Here is a 26,447-nt window from a genome sequence, read left to right on the forward strand (position 1 = left end):
CAACCAGACTGGAGCTGACAAGAGCACCTACAAGGCCAATCCATTTGTTTGCACCAACATCATCTTAATGTTGCTTCTTCACTAGATTCTTTTGCAGAAAACACCAATGTCAGGATTTAAAAAAACCTATATGCTACACTTGGGAACCAACCCTAACTTTGAAGGACAGGAGAGTAGACCTTTTTCTCCTTGCCTCATACTCTTTCTAAAAAAAGAAAAAAAATGTTCTCCTGAAAGAAAAGGAAAAACTTCCAGTACTGCTCAGCACTTGATCTAAATCACACTGCAGTTGTTCCATCCCTTTCAACAGCAAGTATCACATGGGGGTGTTTCTTTCTTGTCTGGGTATCAGTCTAGGATTGCATCAGCACAGTCATCTCTCTCTCTTTCTCAGCAGACAAGCACCGCATCCCTCCACAACCACCTAGGCCAGAAGCATTGACATTCAGTGCATGCGTAAGACTCAGCCCTGCCTGTCTAGTACATGGGTAGGCAAACTAAGGCCCAGGGGCCAGATCCGGCCAAATCGCCTTCTAAATCTGGCCTGTGGATGGTCCAGGAATCAGCATGTTTTACATGAGTAGAATGTGTGCTTTTATTTAAAATGCATCTCTGAGTTATTTGTGGGGCATAGGAATTTGTTCATTCCCCCCCCCAAAAAAAAGAAAAAATATAGTCCAGCCCCCCACAAGGTCTGAGGGACAATGGACCAGCCTCCTGCTGAAAACGCTTGCTGACCCCTGGTCTAGAAATAGAGAAATACCTGTCAAGTAAGTGGTCAAAAGGAAACCCAGCAAGGGATAATGGTGATGACTCATTGAGATTTAACAAGCCAGCCTGGTAATTGCCTGTCCTACACAGGAGAGGGTGCACTCAAATGTACACACACAGATGGTGCACTTAAAACTATGTGAAATGACCCCAACACTGCCCACCTTAAAGGGGCGGGGAGAGATTTCCTCCCTCTAGCTATACTCCAGTTCTTGATCTCCTGGCTAGCCTAAAAAACAGGAGCAGGAACATCATTCACCATCAGTTCAGGGAGGGAACATTTACGTGTCCTCTAAGAGACAAATGGGATGCAGGTGGCGCTGTGGGTTAAACCACAGAGCCTAGGACTTGCCAATCAGAAGGTTAGTGGTTCGAATCCCCGCAACGGGTTGAGCTCCCGTTGCTCGGTCCCTGCTCTTGCCAACCAAGCAGTTCGAAAGCACATCAAAGTGCAAGTAGATAAATAGGTACCGCTCCGGCGGGAAGGTAAACGGCGTTTCAATGCGCTGCTCTGGTTCGCCAGAAGCAGCTTAGTCATGCTGGCCACATGACCCGGAAGCTGTACGCCAGCTCCCTCGGCCAATAAAGCGAGATGAGCGCCGTAACCCGAGTCGGCCACGGCTGGACCTAATGGTCAGGGGTCCCTTTACCTTTCAAGAGAGAAATGCATCTACATTTATCCCAAAAAGGATGAGCTCTTTCCCCCTTACAAGGCAACCCAGACTTGTACGAACAAGGCCAAAAAACAAGGTAGAAAACAGGAACTTTGACCACGAAGGGCTCCATGGAAGTCAAGCACATGGAGATACGGAGCTGCAGGAAGCTAGTATTATTGCTGGTTCAGCACCCTGTCTAAAGATAACTGGAGAAATATGGTCTCTTCCTGGGAAAGAATGTTTGCCCTCACAACACACTTCCTCATTTGATCAGAAACATTTCAATCTCACAGTCCACGTCCTTTTAGGATTCCCAAATTCTGGGGTGCCCAATCTCTCCATTACTTTTTATATCGGTCCTGGAGGTTTTGCTAAATAGGATTAGAAGTGATCAGTTGGTTAGGGGGATTCAGGTCGGAGTTAAACAATATAAACTGAGAGCATTTGCAGATGACTTAGTACTTACTTTACAAGAGCCAGAATCTAGTACAAAAAGGGTTTTAGAACTAATTCAAGAGTTTGGTCAAGTAGCAGGATTTAAATTGAATAAAACTAAAACTAAGGTTTTGGAGAAAAACTTAACACCTATGGAAAGGGATAGGTTTCAGAATGAGACAGGTTTAACGGTGGCTAAGAAAGTGAAATATCTGGGGATAAATATGACAACTAAAAATTTGAATTTGTTTAAAGATAATTATGAAAAATGCTGGATAGAAGTGAAAAAAGACTTGGAAATTTGGACAAAACTGAAGCTTTCCTTGTTGGGTCGAATTGCAGTTATAAAAATGAATGTATTGCCTAGAATGTTATTTTTGTTCCAAACTTTGCAGATTGTGGATAAGATGGATTGTTTCAAGAAGTGGCAAAGAGATATTTCTAAATTTGTCTGGCAGGGCAAAAAGCCCAGAATAAAATTTAAGATATTAACTGATGCAAAAGAAAGGGGGGGATTTGCCCTGCCAGACTTAAAACTTTATTATGAATCAGCAGCTTTCTGCTGGTTGAAGGAATGGCTACTACTTGAGAACACAGATATTTTGGATTTAGAAGGGTTTAATAACATTTTTGGGTGGCATGCATATTTGTGGTACGACAAGGTTAAAGCCCACAAAGCTTTTAAAAACCATATTGTCAGGAAAGCTTTATATAACGTCTGGACAAAATATAAGGATTTGTTGGAAAATAAAACTCCTAGGTGGTTATCGCCAATGGAGGCAAAGGCTGTGAAAAAACTTAATATGGGGCTGAAATGGCCGAAATATTGGGAAATTGTGGAACAGGAGGGGGATAAATGGAAATTGCAGAGTTATGAGAAATTAAAAGATAAAGTGCGGGACTGGCTTCATTATTATCAAATAATGGAGGTCTTTAAGTCAGACAGGAAAAATGGCTTCCAGGTGGAAAAATCAAAACTTGAGACAGAATTGTTAAGAGTCCAAAACTAAGAATTTGTCAAAAATGTATAACTTGCTGCTGAAATGGAATACACAGGATGAAACAGTTAAATCAGCTATGATTAAGTGGGCACAAGACATTGGTCATAACATTATGTTTGAAGACTGGGAACGGTTGTGGACCACCGGTATAAAGTTCACGGCGTGCAACGCCTTAAAACAAAATATTATGAAAATGATTTACAGGTGGTACATGACCCCAGTCAAACTTGCTAAGATTTACCACTTGTCAGACAATAAGTGTTGGAAATGTAAAGAGAATGAAGGTACATTCTTTCACCTCTGGTGGACGTGCCCAAAGATTAAGGCTTTCTGGGAGAAGATTTATAATGAAATAAAAAAGGTATTTAAATATACCTTTCCGAAGAAACCAGAGGCCTTTCTGTTGGGGATGGTCGGCCAGTTGGTGCCAAAGAAGGACAAGACATTCTTTATGTATGCTACAACAGCAGCAAGAATACTGATCGCGAAGTATTGGAAGACAGAAGAACTACCCACCGTGGAAGAATGGCAGATGAAAGTTATAGACTATATGAGACTGGCAGAGATGACCGGCAGAATCCGAGACCAGGGAAAAGAGACAGCGGAAGAAGAATGGAAGAAATTTAAAGACTATCTTAAGAAACATTGTAAAATTGTGGAATGCTGAGACGTTGTGGATTTGGAAAATATGAGGTTGAATGCTGTAACCATTATGTAATATGAAAAGAAAGGTTAAAATTTATTTATTAGAAAATAGGGAAGGATTTGTTGATCATAATTAATTAGGGATTGGAATGCAGTAAGGGGAGGAATGAGGAGGTCGGGAAAATCTTTTATGAAAAAAAGGGTTTGAAATTATACATGTGGTGTTTTTTGTGTTTTGTGTGTGTTTATGTTTTTTGTTGTGATTTGTGTCTTTATAATCTGTGAAAAACTAATAAATATTTATTAAAAAAAAAGGATTCCCAAATTCTGAAGTCCATGTCTCGGGTAATTTGAAGCCTTCCAACACAAGTCCATGGGCAAGGGCAGTTTCTGCTTTGTATAAAAAAAGGCCCCAAGTTCAATCCCTGACAGCTGCCTGGAACCCTGGAAAACTGCTGCCAGTCAGTGCAGACAATACTAAGCTAGGTGGTCTGATGTGGGCATATACGAAACTCCCAATTACCACTCCCACTCCCCTTTTTGCCTGTACTTTTTACAAACAGCAATCAGGAAAGTGTTTGTTGTACCTGTCCTTTGACATGGAGTCAAATGAGGGTGTAGAACATCCCACATGGCTGGGATAGTGATTTGTAGCAGAAGACACAGAGGTGCTAATAGAAGAAGAGTTTGGATTTGATATCCCGCTTTATCACAACCTGAAGGAGTCTCAAAGCAGCTAACATTCTCCTTTCCCTTCCTCCCCACAACAAACACTCTGTGAGGTGATTGGGGCTGAGAGACTTCTGAGAAATGTGACTAGCCCAAGGTCACCCAGCAGCTGCATGTGGAGGAGCAGAGACGCAAACCCGGTTCACCAGATTACAAGTCTACCGCTCTTAACCACTACACCACACTGGTTCCCTAGGAAGCTTAGATACAAGGTTGATGAGCTCAGGAGGGGAGGGGCGGGGGAATCAGGGACAGAAGTATCCCCCAAAGGGATAAGAGTAGCTGGATGAAAATAGGGAGGGAGGGAGGCTTTTAAATCCCTGGAAGCAGAGAGGAGGCTTTTGGTTCCCCATCCAATCACAGGGAGGACCATTCCAGGAAGAAGTAGCAGCCCAACGAAAAGGACCAACACAGCTCAGTGATAGAGCATCAGGTTTACATGTAAATGGTTCTGGGTTCAAGCCCTGACATCTCCAGCTAAAAGGAGGAAGGAAGGGGGATGCACAAACCTGGGAAAGTCCTGAAGCCTTTAAGAGCTGCCACTGGTCAGAGCAGAGAAAGCTGGGCATAAATGGGCCAATGGCACCTTTGTATATTCACATCAGCTCCCATGAAACAGAATAAGATGTCTGGGTGTCCCATCTCTAAGGGGACTTTGGGGGGCAGGGGGAAAACCTTGGCCACTCAAGATTTTAGACAACTGGAGGCCAAGGAGAATGGTACCAAGGTAGCTAAGAGTAGCAGGTAGAGGAAGAAGACCAAGATGTGAATTCCCACTAAAGCGCTGCAGCAGAGGTGCTTGCCAACGTTTACGCTGACTTTGGTGACACTGGAGAAAGACAGTTGCTACCAGGGACAGCAGCTCTGAAAAGCCTTGCAAAAGCCCAGCTATTTTCATAATTTCTTTGTCAAACTTTAAGTTGAGGGGGTCAGGGGAAGGGTCTGACATGGAAAGGATCAATTTGATTATTTATATGACCCAGGTGTCTGGTTGTGGGCACCACCAAAGGACACAAAACATCCACCAACCATAAGTGGAGGTTTACTATGGTCACTTAATAACAGTGTCATTTTAATTTAAATAATAGTAAAAAGAGTAGTAGGATGAAGGACAACTGAAGCCAAAGAAGCATCATTGGAACAACTTGCCAGGGTGGGGGTGGGAATCCTTTTATGTAGAGGAGGGGGGTCATTATAAACTTTTTTATTTATTCTATTTATTTGTCACATTTTTGGACTCATGTACCTCAAAGCTACTTAAGAAGGAAAAAATAAAATGACAAAGGCATTAGATGAAAAGAGCAGCAAAAATCCGACAATAAATTTAAAATGAACAAACCATCCCCACTTCACCTAAAGGTCATCCTCAGTGGCTAAGCAAAGGCCATTGGCATAACTAACTACCCTTGCAATTAAAAACCAGAAGCCTAAATAAGGGTGGTTTTGCCTGGCACCTAAAATCGTACTTGCCTGGGGAGAGCATTCTGCCAACAGGGAACCCCCTCTGAAAAGGCCCACTCTCATGTTGACATCCTCTCTGCCTCCCTCACAAAGACCACAAGGAAGGGCAGAGTCCACGGTGGTTCATGTGGGTAAAGGCGGTCCTTGAAGTAGCAGGATCTTGAGTCACTTAAGGCTTTATAGGTCAAAAGCAAAGAGGGGAAGGATTTCCTGAACTGACAAATTAAACTGGAATACAAAAAGGGAGGTTAGAGGAGGTCCGGGAATTAAGTAAATGAAAGAATGTAATGGAAAGATGGAACTGTTTTTTATTTGTATTTTTCTTTTCTTTTTTTCATTTTGTAAAACTTCAATAAATATTTTATTAAAAAAAAAAAAGCCAGTCCCCAAACTAATCAGTAGTAGCCAGTGCAGTCAAACCAGATATGCTCAGACCCTCTTGGGTTATGCTCTTGGATGGTCTTGTGACTGTGTGATTTAAGCACCAGTGTGATGTAATGCTTAAAGGTGTTAGACTCTGACCTTGGGAGACAAGGGTTCGAATCCTCACACAGCCACCAAGCTCACTGGGTGGCCTTTGGCCAGTCACTACCTCTCAGCCTAACCTACTTCAGAGTTGTAGTAGGGATTAAATGAAATGAGGAAGGGAGAACCATGCATGCCACCTTGAGTTCCACAGGGGGAAAGTTAGGATATAAAATGTAATAAATAAATCAAACATAACTTAAGAGCAGTCAAAGGCCAGGGTCAGGGGAATGCAAAGACCTGAAGCGGCTTCCACCTCCTGAAGGGAATCCAAGCGGACCACATGCAAAAGAAAAAGGGGGGTGGATTGCAATCCTTCATTTGGTTCACATTCACTGTACCCCAACTCTCACAGAGTACTGGTTTGGGGGGCAATTTGGGGGAGACAAGGGTGAGGGGTTTATAAAAGTATGGTGCTGGGAAAGAGCAAAGAGGGATCTATCCTGGCTGACCCTTCAGTCAGCCGTCATGGTGGAGGAATTGTATCTGGGATATTGGAGAGGGGTATCTGAATAGGAGAAGCAGGCTCTAGAAGATATTCATAGGAAGGGGAGACTAATAATTGGAGCCAGGGTGGTGCAGGAGTTAGTGTCTGACAAGGACCTTGGAGCTCCTTGGAGAAAAGGTGGGACAGAAATGCAGTAATAATATTGATGATAACAAGGATGATGGGCAGTACTAATCCTGGCTCATCCTCCTTGGCAGAGTTCCATCACAGGTGCTTTTGGCCTGCAGGTGTTGGCGGTGGGGGTGGTGGAGATAGCCTGCGTGGCACAGTGGTTTGAGTCCAAATCCCTCCACTCAGCCACGAAGCTCTCTGGGTGTGATCTTGGGCCAGGCACTGCCTTTCAGCCTAGCCTACCTCTCAGGATTGTGGTGGTTGCTGTCAGGATAAAAAAGGATTAGCACTTGGGAAAGACCAGCCAGCCTAGCCCACCCCACAAGGTTGTTGTGGGGGTATCAAACGGGGAGGGGCACGGACCATTTACACCCATGTGGAACTCCTTGGAAAGAGAAAAGGTTGGGATAGAAATGAAGCAAATAAGTAATAAATGAAATAAAGTACTGGCGGGGAGGAGGAGCACACTGCAAGCCAGTACTTTATTTCATTTATTACTTATTTGCTTCATTTCTATCCCAACCTTTTCTCTTTCCAAGGAGTTCCACATGGGTGTAAATGGTCCGTGCCCCTCCCCGTTTGATACCCCCACAACAACCTTGTGGGGTGGGCTAGGCCCCCACCTCCCGCCAGCCGCTCTCACCTGGGCTCTGGGAGGGTGATCTTCTTGCTGGCGCGAGCGGCAGGCGAACTCTTGCTCTTCTCCATGGCCATGAGGTAGCTGACGTCCGCCAACACGGCCTCCAGGTCCGCCATCTTGGCTGCCCACAGGCCTGGGCCTTTGGCCTGAGACTCTGGCCAGGGCCCGCACTTGGCAAAAAACACCTGTCAGGTGAGGGTGGGGTGTCCCTCCTTCTCTCCCCAGGAGGCCCCCTTCTCAGCTGGCTAGCCCCTCCTCCCTAAAAACAAAGGACCCCCCATGTAAGCAAGCCCTTCTCCCCTGCGAACTGGCACCCCCCAACCCAGGATCCTATGATTGACCCCCAATACCCTCACTTTATGTCCCCATTTCCCAATAGGGGCTAAAATGAACACTGTCCCCCTATCACCCACAAAATGACCAAGACTCCCCCCCCGGTCCCTCCTTTTATATATAGACTACCCCCTCACCTTGGCTCTTCTAAATGAAACCCCTAAACTCTCTCACACGAAATTCCCCTGCTCTGAAGAGACAGCTCCCATCCATTTACGGCCTAACCCCCCTCCGAAAAACCCCTTTGGGCCCCGCTTTCCCCTCCTCCAGGTCCCCCGAAGCCTTGCCAGTTCCCACCCTATATATCTGGGGTGGGGAGGGGGCTCGGAGTTCTGCTAGTCCTGGGGGGCCATCCCCCCCGTGGCCCGGGAAGCTACCGGGGACCCCCCCTCCTCGCCAAGCCGAGACACTCAAAGAAGAAGCAGCTGCTGCCACCGCCGCCTTCCCATCGCGAGGGAGCAAAAGATGGGAAAGGCTTGGGGGGGCGCAGCGCAGACGAGCCCCCCCCCCGAGCTGCTCCCCCCGCCCTCAGCGCCCCTCTTTCGGCAGGGGCAGCGAGGGAGAGCGGCTGGGGGGGGCGTTGCAAAGAAGGAAAAAGCAGCCTATGCCCGGAGAGGGCAATGCACGCCGGGGGCGCAGAGAGCTGTGCCGCCCCCCAAGGCGGCTCCTTTCCTATTGCCCGGGGGGGGGGCGAAAAAGGGTCGCTGGGCAATCCGGCGCAAATGCCCCGACGCAGCTTCCTTGCAGCCGCGGCCGCCGCCTTCGCGCGCCGCCCCCCGCTCCTCCTTTGCGGGCTTCTGCTGCTTCTGCCCGCCGAGGCTGAACTTCCTCTCCCGGCCCAGGAGGAGGAGAAGGACTGCAAGGACGAGGCGGCGGCGCCTTCCAAACTCCGGCGCTGGATCGATTTCCTCGCCGCTCCGGACGGCAGTAAGAAGCCGAGCCGCTGCGGAATAGTGGCGCGGGGGCGCTGGAGGGGGCAGACTGCTGGCAGGCAGCGCGCGTGGTTGCCTCCAAGCGGCCTCCTGCGAGGCGCTGCACTTCCTCACACGAAGCGATTTGCTGATCCGCAATATGGACCGTGGGCTTCTGATTCCGATTAGAAGTTCTGCTTCATCCAGGAGCATAAGAGGAAGCTGCTTTAGGCCAGCAGTCGGGCCCCTGCTTCATCTCCTAGCCCACCAGGGAAGAGAAAAGCGTCTCCTCATAGCTGAGGCCTAACCTTCCTTTTAAACTGGAGGTGCTGCAGACTGAAGCTCCGACCTGCCTGGAAAGCTGCTGCTCTCCTGCTGACCTGTGAGCCTGGACGCCTCAGTGGGAGGCAATTATTATTAAAAACAGTATATAACAGCTGCAGCCTTGAATATATAGAGCAAAGGGGTTTCAACTAAAGGGGCACCTCAGATCAGCCAGGTAAGCTTTATAAATGAAATATACTCAGAGTCGCAAAGTGATTTCATGCTCTTTATTCAGCTCATAGTGGTGAGGAGGAATGAATGAAAGTCCCCTCAAAGTATCTGCTTTATATACATTATTTACACAATGGGCTGCACATGATTGGCTAATTCTGGAATTCTACTCTAAGCCAATCAGGTTGTGGATTCACTTATATCTGGAGCATGATTGGGTGGTTCCTGCCAACCAATCATACTGCTGCATTGTTCTAGGACCAATCAGACTGCTGCGATTTGGATCCTATTGTTCTAGGACCAATCAGACTGCTGCAGTTTGGATCCTATTCAACTCAGTACATAACACCCCTCCCCTCTAAGTTCCAGTCCTGCCCGGGAGGTCGCATTCATAGTCCTCGAGGTACGCCGGCGGCCTACATGTGCGTTGCGGCCTGGGGTGTTCCCTGGTCCGGGGTTCAGGTTCTGGCTTGTGTTCCAAGGATGCTGGCTGTGATGGGTCTGTTTGGTCTGGCACAACCGGCTCACTCAGTCGTGGTTCTGGTTCCGGTGTCCTTTCGGCCTCGCGGGTCCTCTCTGTATTTACTGATTCTGCCTCTCCTGCTGGCCCCTCCTGCTCTATGGGCCTCACTGCCCCTCTGTTCCCTTGGGACTCCTCTGCCCTTTCCTCCTCCTGGTTTTCTCCCGGGAATCGTCGCCGTATCTGGTCGCAGTGGCGGCGCCAGCATTGCCCCCCATCTGTTAGCACCTCGTACAACACAGGGCCAGTGACCCTGGAGACTGTGGCGGGTACCCATGCTGGGCCTGCCCCAAAATTCTTTGCGTACACTGGGTCCTGGGCCTCGAAGGTCCGGGGGTTCCTGCCTTCCCCCACCACTACCTCATCCTGAGCTCTATCGGGGTGAAGGCGGTCCAATCTGATTGCAAGGCGCCGACCCATTAGTAGTTCAGCGGGGCTCTGGCCAGTCGTTGAGCTGGGGGTGCTGTGCTGTGCTAGGAGGAATGTGGCAAGGCGGTACTCCCAATCCCCTTGCGTCATGCGGCGAAGGGTGTCCTTGGTGGTCCGCACCATGCATTCTGCTTGGCCATTGGTGGCAGGGTGGAATGGCGCCGAACGGATGTGGCGGATGGCGTTCTGCGCTGTGAAGGTTTGGAATTCTCCTGACGTAAATGCAGTCCCGCTGTCTGAGACGAGAGTGTCAGGGAGCCCGTGGGTTGCAAACAGCCTGCGTAGTACCCGGATGGCTGCGGATGTAGAAGTGGACGGTACCAGTGCGACTTCCAGCCATTTGGTGTAGGAGTCCACCACTATGAAGAATGTTTTTCCCTGAAAGGGGCCAGTGAAGTCCACATGCAAGCGTGACCATGGTGCTCGGGCGGACTCCCAGGACTGGACTGGGGCCCTTGGGGGATCTGGGCGGGATTCTTGGCAGGCCTGGCAGTGTTTGACCCAGGCCTCTATCTCTCCGTCGATCCCCGGCCACCACACATAACTCCTGGCAAGGGCCTTCATTCTTACTACCCCTGGGTGTGTCTCGTGTAGGGCTATGAGGACCCTTTTGCGGAGGGGCTGGGGAACAACGACCCTGCTTCCCCATAACAGGCACCCCTTATGGGCCGACAGTTCATGTTTGCAGGTTGTGTAGCCAGCGAATTCTGGCCCGGGGCTGCTGCTGGGCCATCCCCTCCACACCCAGTCCAGGACCCGGGAGATGACCCTATCTTTCTTGGAATGGTGTGCCACTTCTTGTGCCTGAATGGGGCGGTTGGGAAGCAGCTCCAGGCTCATAACCTCTTGTGCAGGTGCTGGGTCGGGGCCTGTTTCCGGTAGCGGTAGCCTGCTGAGGGCGTCCGCATGGCCCATCGCCTTCCCTGGGCGGTGAATCAGTGCATACTGGTAGCTGGCAAGGAAAATTGACCACCTGAGGATGCGAGGAGACAGCACTTGGGGGGTCTGCTTTTCGGGGGCAAACAAGCCAAGCAACGGCTTGTGGTCAGTCACCACGGTGAAGGGCCGCCCGTACAAGAAATCATGGAATTTTTTTACTCCCTTCACGATTGCCAGACCCTCCTTGTCGATTTGCGAGTAGTTCCGCTCGGTTGCGTTGAGTGTCTGGGAAAAGTATGCTACCGGTACCTCTCTTCCATCCGGGAGTTGGTGTCCCAGGACAGCGGCAATGCCATAGGGCGAGGCGTCGCATGCTAGCACCACCGGCAGCCTCTCGTCGAAGTGTGTCAAGACCGAGTTTGAGACAAGCAAGTCCTTGACTGCCTGGAATGCGGCCTCCTGGCGCTGGCCCCACACCCAAGGGGCCCGCTTGTCCAGGAGTCTATGTAGGGGCTCCGCTACCGCCGCCTTGTGGGGAAGGAAGGAATGGTAAAAGTTCAATAGTCCCAAGAAGGCCTGAAGTTCAGTCTTGCTCTTGGGTGCTGGGGCATCACAAATGGCCCGTACCTTGTCCCCAGTCGGGTGGACCCCTTCTGCGTCCACCATAAATCCCAGAAAGTCCACCTGAGGCACTCCTAGTAGACATTTTTCCCGCTTCACCTTGAGACCCGCCGTCTGGAAACGGTGCAGAACGGTGCGGAGGCGGCCCTCAAACTCCTCTGGTGTGGGCCCGGCAATCAACACATCATCGAAGAAGGGGGTGACGCCAGGAATCCCTTTAAGGAGCGAGTCCATTAGATTCTGGAATATGCCTGGTGCCACACTGACACCGAATTGCAGCCGCTTTACCCTGAACTCTCCTCTGTGCATCACAATCGTCTGTGCCTCTGCTGTGGCCTCATCTACTGGCAGCTGTTGATATGCTTGGGCCAAGTCCAGCTTGCCAAAAATTTTCGACCCAGCCAGGGTGGCAAGGACATGGCTGACCACTGGCACTGGGTATGCATGGGCCGTGAGGGCCTTGTTTATGGTACATTTGTAGTCTGCGCAGATGCGGACCGAACCATTAGGCTTGACGGGTGTGACGATTGGGGTTTCCCAGGGGGCATTAGGCACCGGCTCCAGCACTCCTTGCTCCACGAGCCGGTCCAATTCCTCGTCTATACGGGGTTTCAGGGCGAACGGGACCCGGCGGGCCTTGAGCCTGACCGGTCGTACTGCGGGGTCAAGCTGTAGAGCAATGGGGGGGGCCCGTATACTCTCCCAATTTCCCATCGAAAACCCCTGGAAATTCCTTGCATATGGCGTCCACGTCCACTTGTAAGCTAGTGTGGTTCACCCGGGTGATGGCTAGCCCCAGTGGTCCAAACCATGCCAATATACTCAGAGTCACAAAGTGATTTCATGCTCTTTATTCAGCTCATAGTGGTGAGGAGGAATGAATGAAAGTCCCCTCAAAGTATCTGCTTTATATACATTATTTACACAATGGGCTGCACATGATTGGCTAATTCTGGAATTCTACTGTAAGCCAATCAGGTTGTGGATTCACTTATATCTGGAGCATGATTGGGTGGTTCCAGCCAACCAATCATACTGCTGCATTGTTCTATGACCAATCAGACTGCTGCGATTTGGATCCTATTGTTCTAGGACCAATCAGACTGCTGCAGTTTGGATCCTATTCAACTCAGTACATAACAATAAAGGTCATTATTTTAAATAAAAGTGGAAACTTGGGGTTGGAAGAGACCTCAGGAATCATCTTGTCTAGTCCCCTACTAGCAGTAGCCATTCAGCCCCTGCTCAGAAACTGCCAGTGAAGGAGAGGCCACCCGTTCCCCTGTCCAAAAGCTCAAACCACCAGGGACTTCTTCCTAACATTTAGGCTAAATCCTTTTCCTTCTGATTTGTATCCACTGGTTCAATAGCTACCCTCTGGGAGCAACATAAAATGAATTTGAGCCATTGTGTGTGTAACAGCCCTGCACATAGTTGAAGGTGGCCATCATATTGCCTCTTAATAGTCTCTTCTCCAGGCCAGCCAACTCCAAGGACTTGTTTTCCACTACAGTGGTACCTCGGGTTACATAAGCTTCAGGTTACAGACTCCGCTAACCCAAAAATATTACCTCGGGTTAAGAACTTTGCTTCAGGAAGAGAACACAAATTGTGCTCCGGCAGCGCGGCAGCAGCAGGTGGCCCCATTAGCTAAAGTGGTGCTTCAGGTTAAGAACATTTTCAGATTAAGAACGGATCTCCAGAATGAATTAAGTTCTTAACCTGAGGTACCACTGTACTTCATCATCTTTGCCACTCTCCCCTACAGGCACCCCAGTTGCAGTGTCCAGAACAGGACATAGTTAATAATAAAGTCCTTATGAAAGTTGCAGGTGACAAGCACCATTTTAGCCCAGGGCCTTCTCTCTTGGAAACTTGTACGCTGGATTACTCCCCCCCCCTTAATTATTTCCCTTATTAAATTGCAGCAAACATTTTGCTTTTTCCTGCATCTGGAGCTGGCACAGCAAATCCAAATCAAGTTATCCAATGTACCCTAACTCATTTTCATTTTCCACAAGCCCAACTGTATCCTTGGATCTCCTTGATGTACATGAAGGCATTCGTTAGAAAATATACCAAGTCAGCAAAGGATTTTGTGCAGCAAGTATCCTCCACTCTTTAATAATAATAATAATAATAATAATAATAATAATAATAATAATTTATTATTTATACCCCACCCATCTGGCTGGGTTTCCCCAGCCACTCTAGGCAGCTTCCAACAGAAATTAAAAATACATTAAAATGTCACACAGTAAAAACTTCCCTAAACAGAGCTGCCTTCAGATGTCTTATAAATGTCAGGTACTTGTTTTTCTCTTTGACATCTGATGGGAGGGCATTCCACAGGGCGGGTGCCACTACCGAGAAGGCCCTCTGCCTGGTTCCCTGTAGCTTTGCTTCTCTGTAGCTTTGCTTCTCTGAGTGAGTGGAGACGCTCCTTCAGGTATACTGGGCCGAGGCCATTTAGGGCTTTAAAGGTCATAACCAACACTTTGAATTGTGCTCGGAAACGTACTGGGGCCAATGTAGGTCTTTCAAGACCGGTGTTATATGGTCTCGGCGGCCGCTCCCAGTCACCAGTCTAGCTGCCGCATTCTGGATTAGTTGTAGTTTCTGGGTCACCTTCAAAGGTAGCCCCACGTAGAGCACATTGCAGTAGTCCAAGCAGGAGATAACTAGAGCATGCACCACTCTGGCGAGACAGTCTGCGGGAAGGGAGGGACTCAGCCTGTGTACCAGGCTGGGAGGGACTCAGCCTGTGTACCCATGATGAGGCCTGAATCCCGACTGGAAGGGATCCAAATGGTCCGCTTCTTCCAGGCGTGCCTGGAGTTGTTCGGCAACCGCTCGCTCAATCACCTTGCCCAAGAATGGAAGATTTGAGACTGGGCGATAGTTGGCCATCGTGGCCGCATCTAAAGATGGTTTTTTAAGAAGCGGTTTAATAACCGCCTCTTTCAGCGGGTCTGGGAAGGCTCCCTCACGGAGGGAAGCATTCACCACCCCACGAAGCCCATCGCCCAGTCCTTCCCGGCTAGCTTTTATAAGCCAGGATGGGCAAGGATCCAGGAGACAGGTGGTTGGTTTCACTCGTCCAAGCAGCCTGTCCACATCCTCGGAGGTAACAGATTGGAATTGATCCCACTCAATTTGACTAGACAGAACTCTAGCACTCTCCCGCCCCGGCCCTGCTCCCACGGTGGAGTCTACTTCTTCCCGAATCTGAGCGATTTTATCTGCAAAAAACTTTGCAAAATCATTGCAGGAGAACATTTGGCCCATACTGGGCCCCGATGTTGCAGGTGGTTCCGCTAAATTGTGAACCACCTGAAAAAGTCTCCTGCTGCTGTTTTCTGCAGATGCAATAGAGGCGGTGAAGAAATTCTTCTTCGCCGTCGCTATCGCCACTTGGTAGGCTCGACGTTGAGCTCTAACCTGTGTCCGGTCAGATTCGGAATGAGTTATCCGCCACCGGCGCTCTAGCCGTCTCAACGATTGTTTCATTGCCCTCAGATCCGTGGAAAACCACGGGGCTGTCCGGGCTCCATGCAATCGGAGAGGGCGCTTCGGAGCCAAACAGTCAATAGCCCTGGTTAACTCCACATTCCAGCGGGCCACCAGGGAATCAGCTGAAAGGCCATCAACATGGGATAAAGCATCCCCTACCACTCTCTGGAAACCATTTGGATCCATTAAGTGGCGGGGGCGGACCATCCGAATTGGTCCCACCTCCCTGCAGAGGGGATGGGTTGCAGAGAAGTCCAGTTGCACCAGGAAGTGATCTGACCATGGCACTTCTTTCGTTTCACTTTTACTTAGTGTCAGATCACCAACATCCATAGAGGTAAACACCAGGTCCAAGGCATGTCCGCAGCTATGGGTTGGGCCAGACTTATTCAGGGACAGCCCCATGGAGGCCATGCTTTCCACGAAGTCCCGAGCGGCCCCTTGTAAGGTCGTGTCGGCATGGATGTTAAAATCCCCTAGGACGACCAAGCTAGGTGTCTCCAGGAGAACATCCGCCACGACCTGAAGCAGCTCGGGCAGGGAATCCTTGGTGCAGCGGGGAGGTCGGTACACCAAAAGGAATCCTGTACTGCCCCTATTGCCCAACTTCCAGAATCATGTGCTGTATAATCCTTTTGAGTTGTTATGAACCCTGAAAGGGTTTCAAGTGTGGACTGTGGAATATGGCTTAAAAATGCACAGTCCCTTGGCCACAATTGCAGCGCTTCTGTGTCGCTAGAATTCACAGCATGTGGAAATGTTTGAGATTATGAAGCAATGTGAGCAAGCCTTGAGATTTAGAGTCTTGTGCTTTACCGAATGAGCTAGCCAGGCTCTGGCTGGCAGTAAAGGGTAAACAAAATTGTTCAGCTAACGGTTTTTTTCCTTAGATAAAAAAAAACATCAAAACTTTCAACCAAGTTGTGAACAAAGCATTGGTTGCCAAGTTACGCAGAGGTGCAGCCACCCTCTCATTTCCTGCAGAAAGTAAGCTGTGCAGGTTGTGCAGGAGGTGGGTTACCACAAAAACTTACAGCATGCTAGCTGATGAGACACACACAGCAAAAAAAAAAAAAGACTCCAATAAATTTTCATCTATCACATGCATGATTTGAGCTATCAGCAATCAATGAATCAATTGATAGGCACATTGTGAGTCCAGCACCAATTTGAAGGGTGTGGCTGAAAAGTTTAGAAAACTAAAATTGAAGCAGCAATTACTGCTTGTTGGTATGAAGGGAAGCAGGTTGAGGTGGAACAAATTTAAATACATCACTCTTGAGTTCCAGGAAGTTGACACACACCAGCACCCCCCTCCCCCGTGCCCTGTCAGTAGATGACTTGGGGGATGGGTGCTGAGCCGCAGAACTCAGAGAGGAATGCGTAGGTGACAGGCAGGCAAACATCCTTCGGTAAGTTAAAAGATTAATCCTCTTACAAACTGCGAGAGCAATTTTGTCAAGGATCAGAATACTGCACCTAGGGTGACCATATCGGCTTGGTGAAGGGGCAGTGCAATAAGCACAAGGTCAAAGCCAGTGAGCTGTAATGCTGGAGATTGTCCTAAAGAGATCTGCCACAGCTTCAATGTGGGGGCATTTTGGGGATGAATGGAGGCAAGGTCCTATAATGTAGACTGCTTTTTGCGTTCGTGGAAAGCAAAACACGTCTGTGGGAGCGTGTGTGGTGTGTAAGATCGCTAAACGCAAAATCTAACAGTGACTGGTCTATCTATAAGCGCTGTGCCAGTGAGGCATTTTATTCAGCAAGACATGTGCAATGGCTAACAGTTCAGGGTATTTGTCTCGGAAAGGTTGCAGGGCTTGATCTACAAGGTACCCAAGTACCCTGTGGCAGTACTTTCCACTGGTATCTTTTTTCTGGACGTTCATTGTTTAGCGCAGGGACGGTAAAGGCAAACTTTTCCCTGTCAGTGCTGGCTAGCGGTTATAGAAATACCCTCTGAAGGGACTTTTGCTTCTCTTAGCAACTCAGCAGAGGATGCAATTGTGCAGTGGGTAACTTATAAAGGTTTGGGAAAATGTAATTGGGGCAAGCAGGAGCATATTCCAGGACCTTGTTGGAACTTCAAGTTGCTCTGCTACCAGGGCATATAAAGCATTTAATTTTCGCCCTGAGATTGGTCATTGCTCAATCCAGACCGGTTCAGATGTTAGCCACTTTAAGGACAACGCTGAGACAAAATCAGACATTGATTTCAAGGTTTGAACTTGGCTTCTGTAAAGCACAACTAAAGGAGAAGCTGGAAGGAGGAGGAAACCCCCCCTTCTTGGTGAGTTTCTGCAGCTGCAAGCATAGGAAAAAGGTAGCGGTGCAACAGACTCCCCTTAGCAGAGTCTGTGGCCACGTTGCGTTCTGAGAATGCCTATGTAGACAGAATCAATTGTCCCTTTTGCAGAGACTGTGCGGGACCCGTGGAGGATCAAACCCACAGTTCCAGGGAAAAGATGCCCCCTGGTTTGAAAGGGAATGAGATGAACCTCCTAAAGGCAAATGAAAAATGGTATCTTCCTGCATAATTAAATTCAGCCCCGTATTGCCGTTGGTGGCAGGTCTTTCAAAGATGTTACTGGCTGCGGGGCAATCTAAACAGGAAAACATCCCCCCTTCTTTGGTCCTGGGTCAGAGGGTGACCTGATTACTGGCTGTTCCCTGAGTAACGCAAAGCACCTGCAGGCGCATTAGCTTTATGAGCTTGAAAGGCATGTAGGGCGCATGCAGAAATTACAGAAACCTGTTTCTGGAGCAACTGAGTTTTCAGGTTCACAGCAACTTTCATCAGGGCTAAGGATTCAGATGCGCCTTGCCTGATACTAGCAAAACTCTTAGAGGGCTTGCCAGATTCAGGGACTTTCTTAAATGCTTGCAAAGAGCATGCAGCCATTAAGGAGAAAAACTTTTGAGGCAGCTGACTTTGCCTGTCCACAGTATTAAACTGTCCTACTCCTGCCAGATGTTCAAAGAGAAGGCTTTGGGCAGCCTGCATACAGGCTTGATGCTCTGCAGCTTGGCGAAATTCACTAAGCCAAATGACAAACTGGCCAGGATTCAAGAGCATTTTCATTACAGATTTCCAATCAGGAATCAATACAGAGTTTGAGGACTCCTCCTCTTCCAGTCCACATGGATAGGTACTGGTCAAATCCAATTCATTATCGAGATAAAGTTATATCAAGTTCAATATATGAAAATGATGAACCAGGAAATAGAATGGAAAATTAAACAGATGAGACAAAAGACCTTTGAATCGGCAAATAAATGCGGAAAACTGCTGGCTTGGCAAATGAAAAAAAGACAAAAACTTAATACCATTACAAACTTGGAAGTGGAAGGAAAAAATATACAGAATCCAGTGGAGATCAGGAAGTGTTTCCAGAGGTACTTTAAACAATTATATACACAGGAGATGCAGAAAGAAATGGACATTGACCGATTTTTGAAAACAAATGGACTACAAAAAATCTCTCAAGAAAATAAGCTAATGTTGAATTGCAAAATAACGGAGCAGGAGGTAGAAGGGGCCATTCAGAACATGCAATTAGGCAAATCTCCAGGACCGGATGGTTTGACCTCAATATATTATAGATCCTTGAAAGAATGGTTATTACAGCCATTAAAAGAAGTTTGTAATGAAATATTGGAAGGGAAAAGGGCATCAGAGTCGTGGAAGGAAGCTTATATTACACTTATACCGAAAACAGAGTCTGAGAAGACACAGCTTAAGAACTACCGCCCCATATCTTTGCTTAATGTGGATTATAAAATTTTTGCAGACATTTTGGCTAAAAGATTTAAAAAGGTACTAGTAGAAGGAATTCATAAAGATCAATCTGGCTTTCTCCCGGGCAGACACCTGTCTGACAATACGAGGAACATAATTAATATTCTAGAAAAATTACAAGTGAATATTAATACTAAAGCAGTTTTGATATTTGTGGACGCGGAGAAAGCCTTTGACAATATTTCTTGGAGTTTTATGAAGAAGAATTTACAGGGGATGGGGGTTGGTCAAGGGTTTGGTAATGGTATAGGTGCAATTTACTCAGAACAAAAGGCTAAATTAATTGTGAATAATGTAGTGACGGAAGAATTTAAGATAGAGAAAGGAACACAACAAGGTTGCCCAATCTCTCCATTGCTTTTTATATCGGTCCTGGAGGTTCTCTTAAATATGATTAGAAGGGACCAAATGGTTAAAGGTATACAGTACAAATTGAAAGCATTTGCCGATGATTTGGTATTGACATTACAGGAGCCAGAATCTAGTACTAAAAGAGTACTGGAACTGATCCAAGAGTTTGGACAAGTAGTGGGATTTAAGTTGAATAAGATGAAAACTAAGGTTTTAGAGAAAAATCTAACAGTGACAGAGAGAGGTTTCAGAAGGAGACAGGATTAACACTGGTTAAGAAAGTGAAATACCTAGGGGTTAACATGACCGCTAAGAATGTGAATTTATTTAAGGATAACTATGAAAAATGTTGGATGGAAGTGAAAAAGGATTTAGAAATATGGTCAAACCTGAAGCTATCATTGTTAGCCCGATTTGCTGTGATAAAAATGAACGTATTGCCAAGGATGCTATTTTTGTTTCAAACATTGCAAATTTTGGATAAAATGGAGTGTTTCAAGAAGTGGCAGAGAGATATCTCTAGATTTGTCTGGCAGGGCAAGAAGCCTCGAATAAAATTTAAGATATTAACTGATGCTAAAGAAAGAGGTGGATTTGCCCTGGCAGACTTAAAACTTTATTATGAATCAGCCGCCTTTTGTTGGCTGAAAGAATGGATGCTTCTTGAAAACACTGACGTGCTGGATTTAGAAGGTTTTAACAATGTATTTGGGTGGCATGCATATCTGTGGTATGACAAGGTTAAAGCACATAAAGCGTTCAAAAACCAAATTGTCAGAAAAGCACTGTTTAATGTTTGGATAAGATACAAGGACTTGCTTGAAAATAAAACCCCAAGGTGGTTGTCACCAATGGAAGCGAAGGCTCAGAAAAAGCTCAATATGGAGGCCAAATGGCCGAAATATTGGGAAATTTTGGAACAAGAGGGAGACAGATTAAAACTGCAGAGTTTTGAAAAATTAAAAAATAGAGTACGAGATTGGCTTCATTATTACCAGATAATGGAGGCATATAACTTGGACAAAAAAATTGGCTTCCAGGTGGAAAAATCAAAATTGGAAACAGAACTGCTAGATCCTAAAATTAAGAATTTGTCAAGAATGTGTAACTTGCTGTTGAAATGGAATACTCAGGATGAAACGGTGAAATCTGCTATGATTAAATGGGCACAAGATGTTAGACATAATATTATGATGGCTGACTGGGAACAGTTATGGACCACAGGTATGAAGTTCACGGCATGTAATGCCTTAAGAGAGAATATAATGAAAATGATATACAGGTGGTACATGACACCAGTCAAGCTTGCAAAAATCTACCATTTGCCCGATAATAAATGTTGGAAATGTAAAGAGACTGAAGGTACGTTCTTTCACCTTTGGTGGACATGCCCAAGGATTAAGACTTTCTGGGAGATGATCTATAATGAAATGAAAAAGGTATTTAAATATACCTTTCTGAATATAATGGTTATGGGGTTGCTCGTGCGTAAGTTGCCACCACTCCTGGGTAGGTGGCCTGGTTAAACCTTTCCTGGCTGGACAGCCCCTCACTTCGTGGCTGCTCAGTCGCTGGCAGAATCCGACAGTGGGCGTTTCTTCAACCTTTTCCATGCGAGCAAGCTATAAAATGGCACATTTTTGTCAGTAGGTCGACTACTACCATGACTGCTGTCTTCCCTCTTGATTTGGGCAAATCAGTCATAAAATCTATGGAGACCACCTCCCAGGGTCTTCCCGGTGTGGGTAAGGGTTCCAGTAGCCCTGCAGGTGCCGCCCTCTCCCCCTTTGCCCTCTGGCAGCGGTTGCACCCCCATACGTACTCCCGTACATCTTCCCTTACCCTTGGCCACCAGAACTGCCTGGTGACAAGCAGCATGGTCTTATGTTGACCAAAGTGCCCTGCTGTTGGGTTGTCGTGGAGTTGTTTGAGTACCCTTCCCCTCAATGTCTCCCCCGGTACGTACAGCGCTCCCTTATAGTACAGTACCCCTTCCTTTTCCTCAAATTCTCCCTGGTTTTCCCTTCCTTCCCATAGTGCCCTGATTTTAGTTTGGGCGAACTCGTCGTCCCTGGTGAAACCGGCCAGTTCTCGTTTCCCAACCAACACTCCCACACACACCCATCTGTCCTCGGGGAACACGTGTCGGGCTTCCGGCGGTCCCTCTCCTTCCATGTACTCCGGCTTCCGGGAGAGAGCATCGGCTCTAACATTCTCCGCTCCCGGCACATACCGGATCTCGAAGGAAAACTTGGAGAACTCTTGTGCCCATCAAATCTGTCTCTGGTTGAGTACTCGCGCAGTCCTCCAGTACTCCAAGTTCTTGTGATCCGTGCAAACCTGGATCTTGTGCCGCGCCCCTATCAACAGATGTCTCCACCGGCGAAACGCTGCATAGATAGCTAGCAGTTCGCGGTCATACACTGTGTAGTTCTGCTCCGACTTGTTCAGCTTCCTCGAGAAAAAGGCGCACGGCCTCCACTCTTGCTGGGTTCCGGGCTGCAAAAGTACGGCTCCTATGGCCCTGTCTGACACGTCGGTCTCTAGCCTCATGGGCTTCTCCAGATCCACGTGCAGGAGTTGCTCTTCCGACGTGAACGCTTTCTTCAGGCTTTCAAAGGATCGCTGGGCCCTTTCCCTCCAGACGAACTTCTTTTTGCTGCTGAGACAGTCTGTGATGGGTGCTGTTAAATGAGCGAAGTTCTTGATGAACTTCCTGTAGAAGTTGCTGAACCCTAGGAACCTCTGCACGTCCTTCCGGGTCTTGGGGGCCTTCCATTCCAGTACCGCCTGCACCTTGCTGGGGTCCATAGCTAGACCCTTGTCTGACAACTTGTACCCCAGAAACTCGACTTCCCTTGTGTGAAATTGGCATTTTTCCAGCTTGACCCACAACTGGTGCTTCTGCAGTCTCTTTAGCACTTCCCTGACGTCTTTGACATGTTGCTTCTCATTGTCAGAATAAATTAAGACGTCGTCCAAGAAGGCTATGCAGTTTTTGTACAGCAGGGACCCCAACACGTGGTGCATGAAAGCTTGAAAGCAGGCAGAGCCGGACTGTAATCTGAATGGCATAACTAAGTATTCAAAGGCTCCTAGGGGAGTGAACATGGTGGTTTTCCATTCGTCCCCCTCCCTCATCCTGATCAAATTGTATGCCCCCCTGAAGTCCAGCTTGGTAAAAAATTTCCCCTGCCTCACCCGTGTTAAAATGTCAATCTTGGGCATTGGGAAGGTCACGGGTTCTGACACCAGGTTGATGCCCCGGTAGTCCACAACGAGCCTGGGCTGATTAGTATCCTTTTTGTCCACAAAGAACACCGGACTGCCCCCCACCGCCTTTGATTCTCTTATGAAACCTCTTTTCAAGTTCTTGTCAATAAATTCCCGCAACTCCTGCATCTCCCTGTCCGACATGGCATACAGTTTACCCACTGGCAGCTGAGCCCCTGGGAGTAGGTTGATTTGGCAGTCAAAGGGCCTATGGGTCAAAGGTCTATCAGCCTCCTTCTCGCTGAAGACCTCCTGCAGGTCAGCATATTGGGGTGGCACCTTCCCTTTTGGCTCCACCGCCATTCCCGCCACCCTGGCCACTGTCATCCTTGGGGTTTTCCCCCCATGCAGTGTTCCAAGCAGTAAGCTGACCCAAAGGTGACTGTCCGCTGATGCCATGCCACTACTGGATCATGCAGTGACAGCCAGCTCATTCCCAGTATTATTGGGGGTCCTGCCAGTGTGGCTACGTGAAAGGCAACGGTCTCCGTGTGCCGGGAAACCCTCATTCTCATTGGCGGGGTCTGGTGCGTCACTTCCCCTCCCAGAAGTTCTCTGCCATCTATGGTGGTCACTTGCAAGGGGAAATCCAGGGGCAGCAGGTGGAGTTGGTGTGCCAGAGCGAAGTCCTTGCTAAAGAAATTGCAGGAGCTGCCTGAATCTAGCAGCGCCTTCACCTTGACTGGGTGCCCATTCGGGAGTTCTAGCACCACTTCTATGGCTATTGCTGCCTTGGGGGTGTCTGGCTGGGGCACTTCTATTAGTTGCTGGCCTGGCTGCTGTGCCCGCTGATCGGCAGCCAAGCGCTGGCGTTTCCCTGCGCCTGCCCATTTTCCTCCTCCTCCCCCTCACCAGCGGCTCCCACCATTCCTTGCCAGGCCTTCCTTTGAGGGCAGGCCCTGGCAAAATGTCCTGGCCGTTGGCAGAGGAAACACTTCTTGGTGGTTTTCCAATCCTTTCCCTCCTTTTTGCGACCTTCACCGGAGTTTGAAACCTCTCTCTCGCGTGCGCGTGCTCCATCTATCTCCATTGGCTCAGCTGGCTGGGGAGACTGCCTCGGCATTTCAGGAATGTGGTAGTCATGGCAACGTTCCCCTCTCCCTCCGCGCTTCTCCTCCGCCCACGCTTCCTGGCGTACTCCAATCGCAAGCACAGCCTTGGTCAGCTGATCCATCGACTGCGGGCGGGGCGCGCGGGAAAGCTCATCCTTCACCGTTGGGGACAACCCCTCCTCAAACAACATTTGAATGGGCTCCGAGTCTAGATCCCACCCGAGCCGGTGGATCAACATCGCAAAACGCGACCAGTACTCTCTAACTGATTGGCTCCCCTGCTTGCACCCCATCAGTTCCCGGCGAGTCACATTTTGCTCCACTTGGCTGGAGTACATTGCATCCAACGCGCCAAAAAATTTCCTAAGGTCCTTCAAGGCAGTGTTTTGCGTCGCCATTTGGGGCCTGACCCATTCCCGGGCGCCATCCTGTAGATGCCCAATAACATATGCGACCCTCTCCCCATCATCAGCAAAGTCATTATGCTGCAGTTCCAAAGCGTACTCTATTTCCGTCTGGAACGCGTTATAGTCTTGGGGCTTCCCCCCAAACTTATGTACCAGTCCCGGTACCTTCCTTGCGACGGGGGTGGGTCTGACCTGTCCATCCTGCGCCCGCCTTTCTTCTAGCCACGCCGTCAGCAGAGCTACATGCTGTTCCAAATCTCGGTTCCTCTCCACCAGATTTTGCACTCCAGCTGCCTGCTCCGTGGCACCTGCTCCCCCGGTTTGGCTCATGGTGCTGCCTGCCTGTCGCTGCGCACAAGCAACTTCAGGGACTGTCGCATTGCTATAATGGTTATGGGGTTGCTCGTGCGTAAGTTGCCGCCACTCCTGGGTAGGTGGCCTGGTTAAACCTTTCCTGGCTGGACAGCCCCTCACTTCGTGGCTGCTCAGTCGCTGGCAGAATTCGACAGTGGGCGTTTCTTCAACCTTTTCCAACATAAAAGTTGTTTGACGCCCAGTCTCCTCCTAGCCTCCCTGCACAGAAGCCTTCTGCGCAGGGTGGGCGTGGGTAGCGGAGGACCTGTGCTCTCTCCGCTGGTGTCCAGTGAAGAGTCTCTGAGCCTGCTCTCCGCTTCCCCCATTGGCCCCCCTCCATCCCTGGTGTCGTGCTGATTTTCTTCCCCAACAGGAGACCTACCTCTCTCCCTACTTGGCCCCTCTCCAGCATCGTCGTGGAGCCCCTCCTCCTCCTCTCGTTCCGATGGCAGTTCCCTGACACTGAAGAAACCAGAGGCCTTTCTCCTGGGCATGGTCGGCCAATTGGTGCCAAAGAAGGATAGAAGTTTCTTTATGTATGCTACAACAGCAGCAAGAATACTTATTGCAAAGTACTGGAAGACACAAGATTTACCCACCCGGGAAGAATGGCAGATGAAGGTGATGGACTACATGGAACTGGCGGAAATGACTGGCAGAATCCAAGACCAGGGAGAAGAGTCGGTGGAGGAAGATTGGAAGAAATTTAAAGATTATTTACAGAAACATTGTAAAATTAATGAATGTTAGAAGGATGTTGGAATGAAGTTATGGGGTTTTAGCAGAAATGTTATAAAGGATTTGGGAAAAACTGACTGTTAATTGGTGAAAGGAGGGAAAGTAAAGATACATTATATTAAGGTAAATTACAGGACAAAAATTTGAAAAGATGGAAAGGATTTGCTGAAACAGATAATCGAACTAGAATACAAAAAAGGGAGGTGTGAGGAGGTCAAGGGAATAAGCTAATGAAAGATAAGTTACGGGAAGATGCGCTGTATTCTTTTTTTTTTTTTTTGCTTTTTTAATGGATTTTATTTTTTTGTGTTTTTTTCTTGCTTTTTCTCATTCTTGTTTTTTCTTTATTGTGATGTGTTGTATTGTTTCTGTTTAAAATGGTGTTTTTTGTTTTTTCTTTCTGTAACCTTTAAAACTTTAATAAATATTAATAATAATAATAATAAAATCCAATTCATTATCGGCTTTTTCCACCTTTCTGATTACAGAATAAGGCAGAGAGTCCCAACGGCTAAACTGTTGGTCCTGAGCATCCGATGCCCTTGCAACCGGACTGAGCATGTTTAAGTCAGCAAGCTCTTCCACAGTTAGGTGAGAAGATGCTTTTGCCTCCCTAACCATTTGCTCTTCAGCGGAGAGATTTGCCTTCTGAGCCTTTACCGACTCAATAGGCACCGCTGGATCTGCCAAGCCAGGCAGACTTGAGGGCTGAAATGAAGTATCAAGAGAAAGTGTGGGTTTAGATAAAAGAGGTGATTGCTGAGAACTCTGAGAAACCTCAGCTGGAGCTGTTGGTTTCTCAGGCGATGGCAGCTTACAAGCCAGGCTCAGCGGAGCTGCTATGACCACCCTCAGTGATATCCCTACACCACAGTTTAACCATTTCTTTTGCTCCTGCACTTGCATAAATGCCATGCACCTTAATGAATATTGCAAAAACATCCTACCGTGGCTGTGTGCAAACCATTCATTTAACACGCATGCGTGCAAACACACACTGCCCCCCCCCCAATGTTTTGGGAAATGTGTCTGTTAAGGGTGATGGGAAATGTAGTTCTGTGAGAGGTGAGCTACAATTCGAAATATTATTGGGGCAGAGATGCTTAAATGTCTGATAAGCATGTGCTTGGGAGTGCTTTATAGCCTGGAGAGCTCCATGTTCAAGTTCCTGCCCAGCTGGTTCAGCAGTTTTGAAAGCCCAGGTTTTGAAAGCCGCAGTGGCACTGACTTCTGCAAGGCTGGTGGGAGACAAGGAATTGCAACCTGCCATCTGTTCCTCCTCCTCTC

At 48.1% G+C, this 26,447-nt stretch overlaps 1 protein-coding gene across 3 annotated transcripts in view; it reads right to left on the minus strand.

Annotated features, from left to right (window-relative positions):
* Positions 1-7,716, minus strand: part of LOC128400774 (beta-adrenergic receptor kinase 2) — a 146,036-nt gene extending 138,320 nt beyond the window's left edge. For 2 of the 3 annotated variants that reach the window (XM_053363252.1, XM_053363254.1), the window contains exon 1: positions 7,486-7,716. In XM_053363252.1, coding sequence (XP_053219227.1) covers positions 7,486-7,598 — 113 coding nt within the window. In that variant the 5' untranslated portion in view covers positions 7,599-7,716. The remainder of the gene's footprint in view (positions 1-7,485) is intronic. The other variant, XM_053363253.1, reaches the window with a different exon arrangement.
* Between the last annotated feature and the right edge of the window lie 18,731 nt (positions 7,717-26,447).

This window comes from Podarcis raffonei, chromosome 13, assembly GCF_027172205.1.
Source record: "Podarcis raffonei isolate rPodRaf1 chromosome 13, rPodRaf1.pri, whole genome shotgun sequence".
Classification (NCBI taxonomy): Eukaryota; Metazoa; Chordata; class Lepidosauria; order Squamata; family Lacertidae; genus Podarcis; species Podarcis raffonei.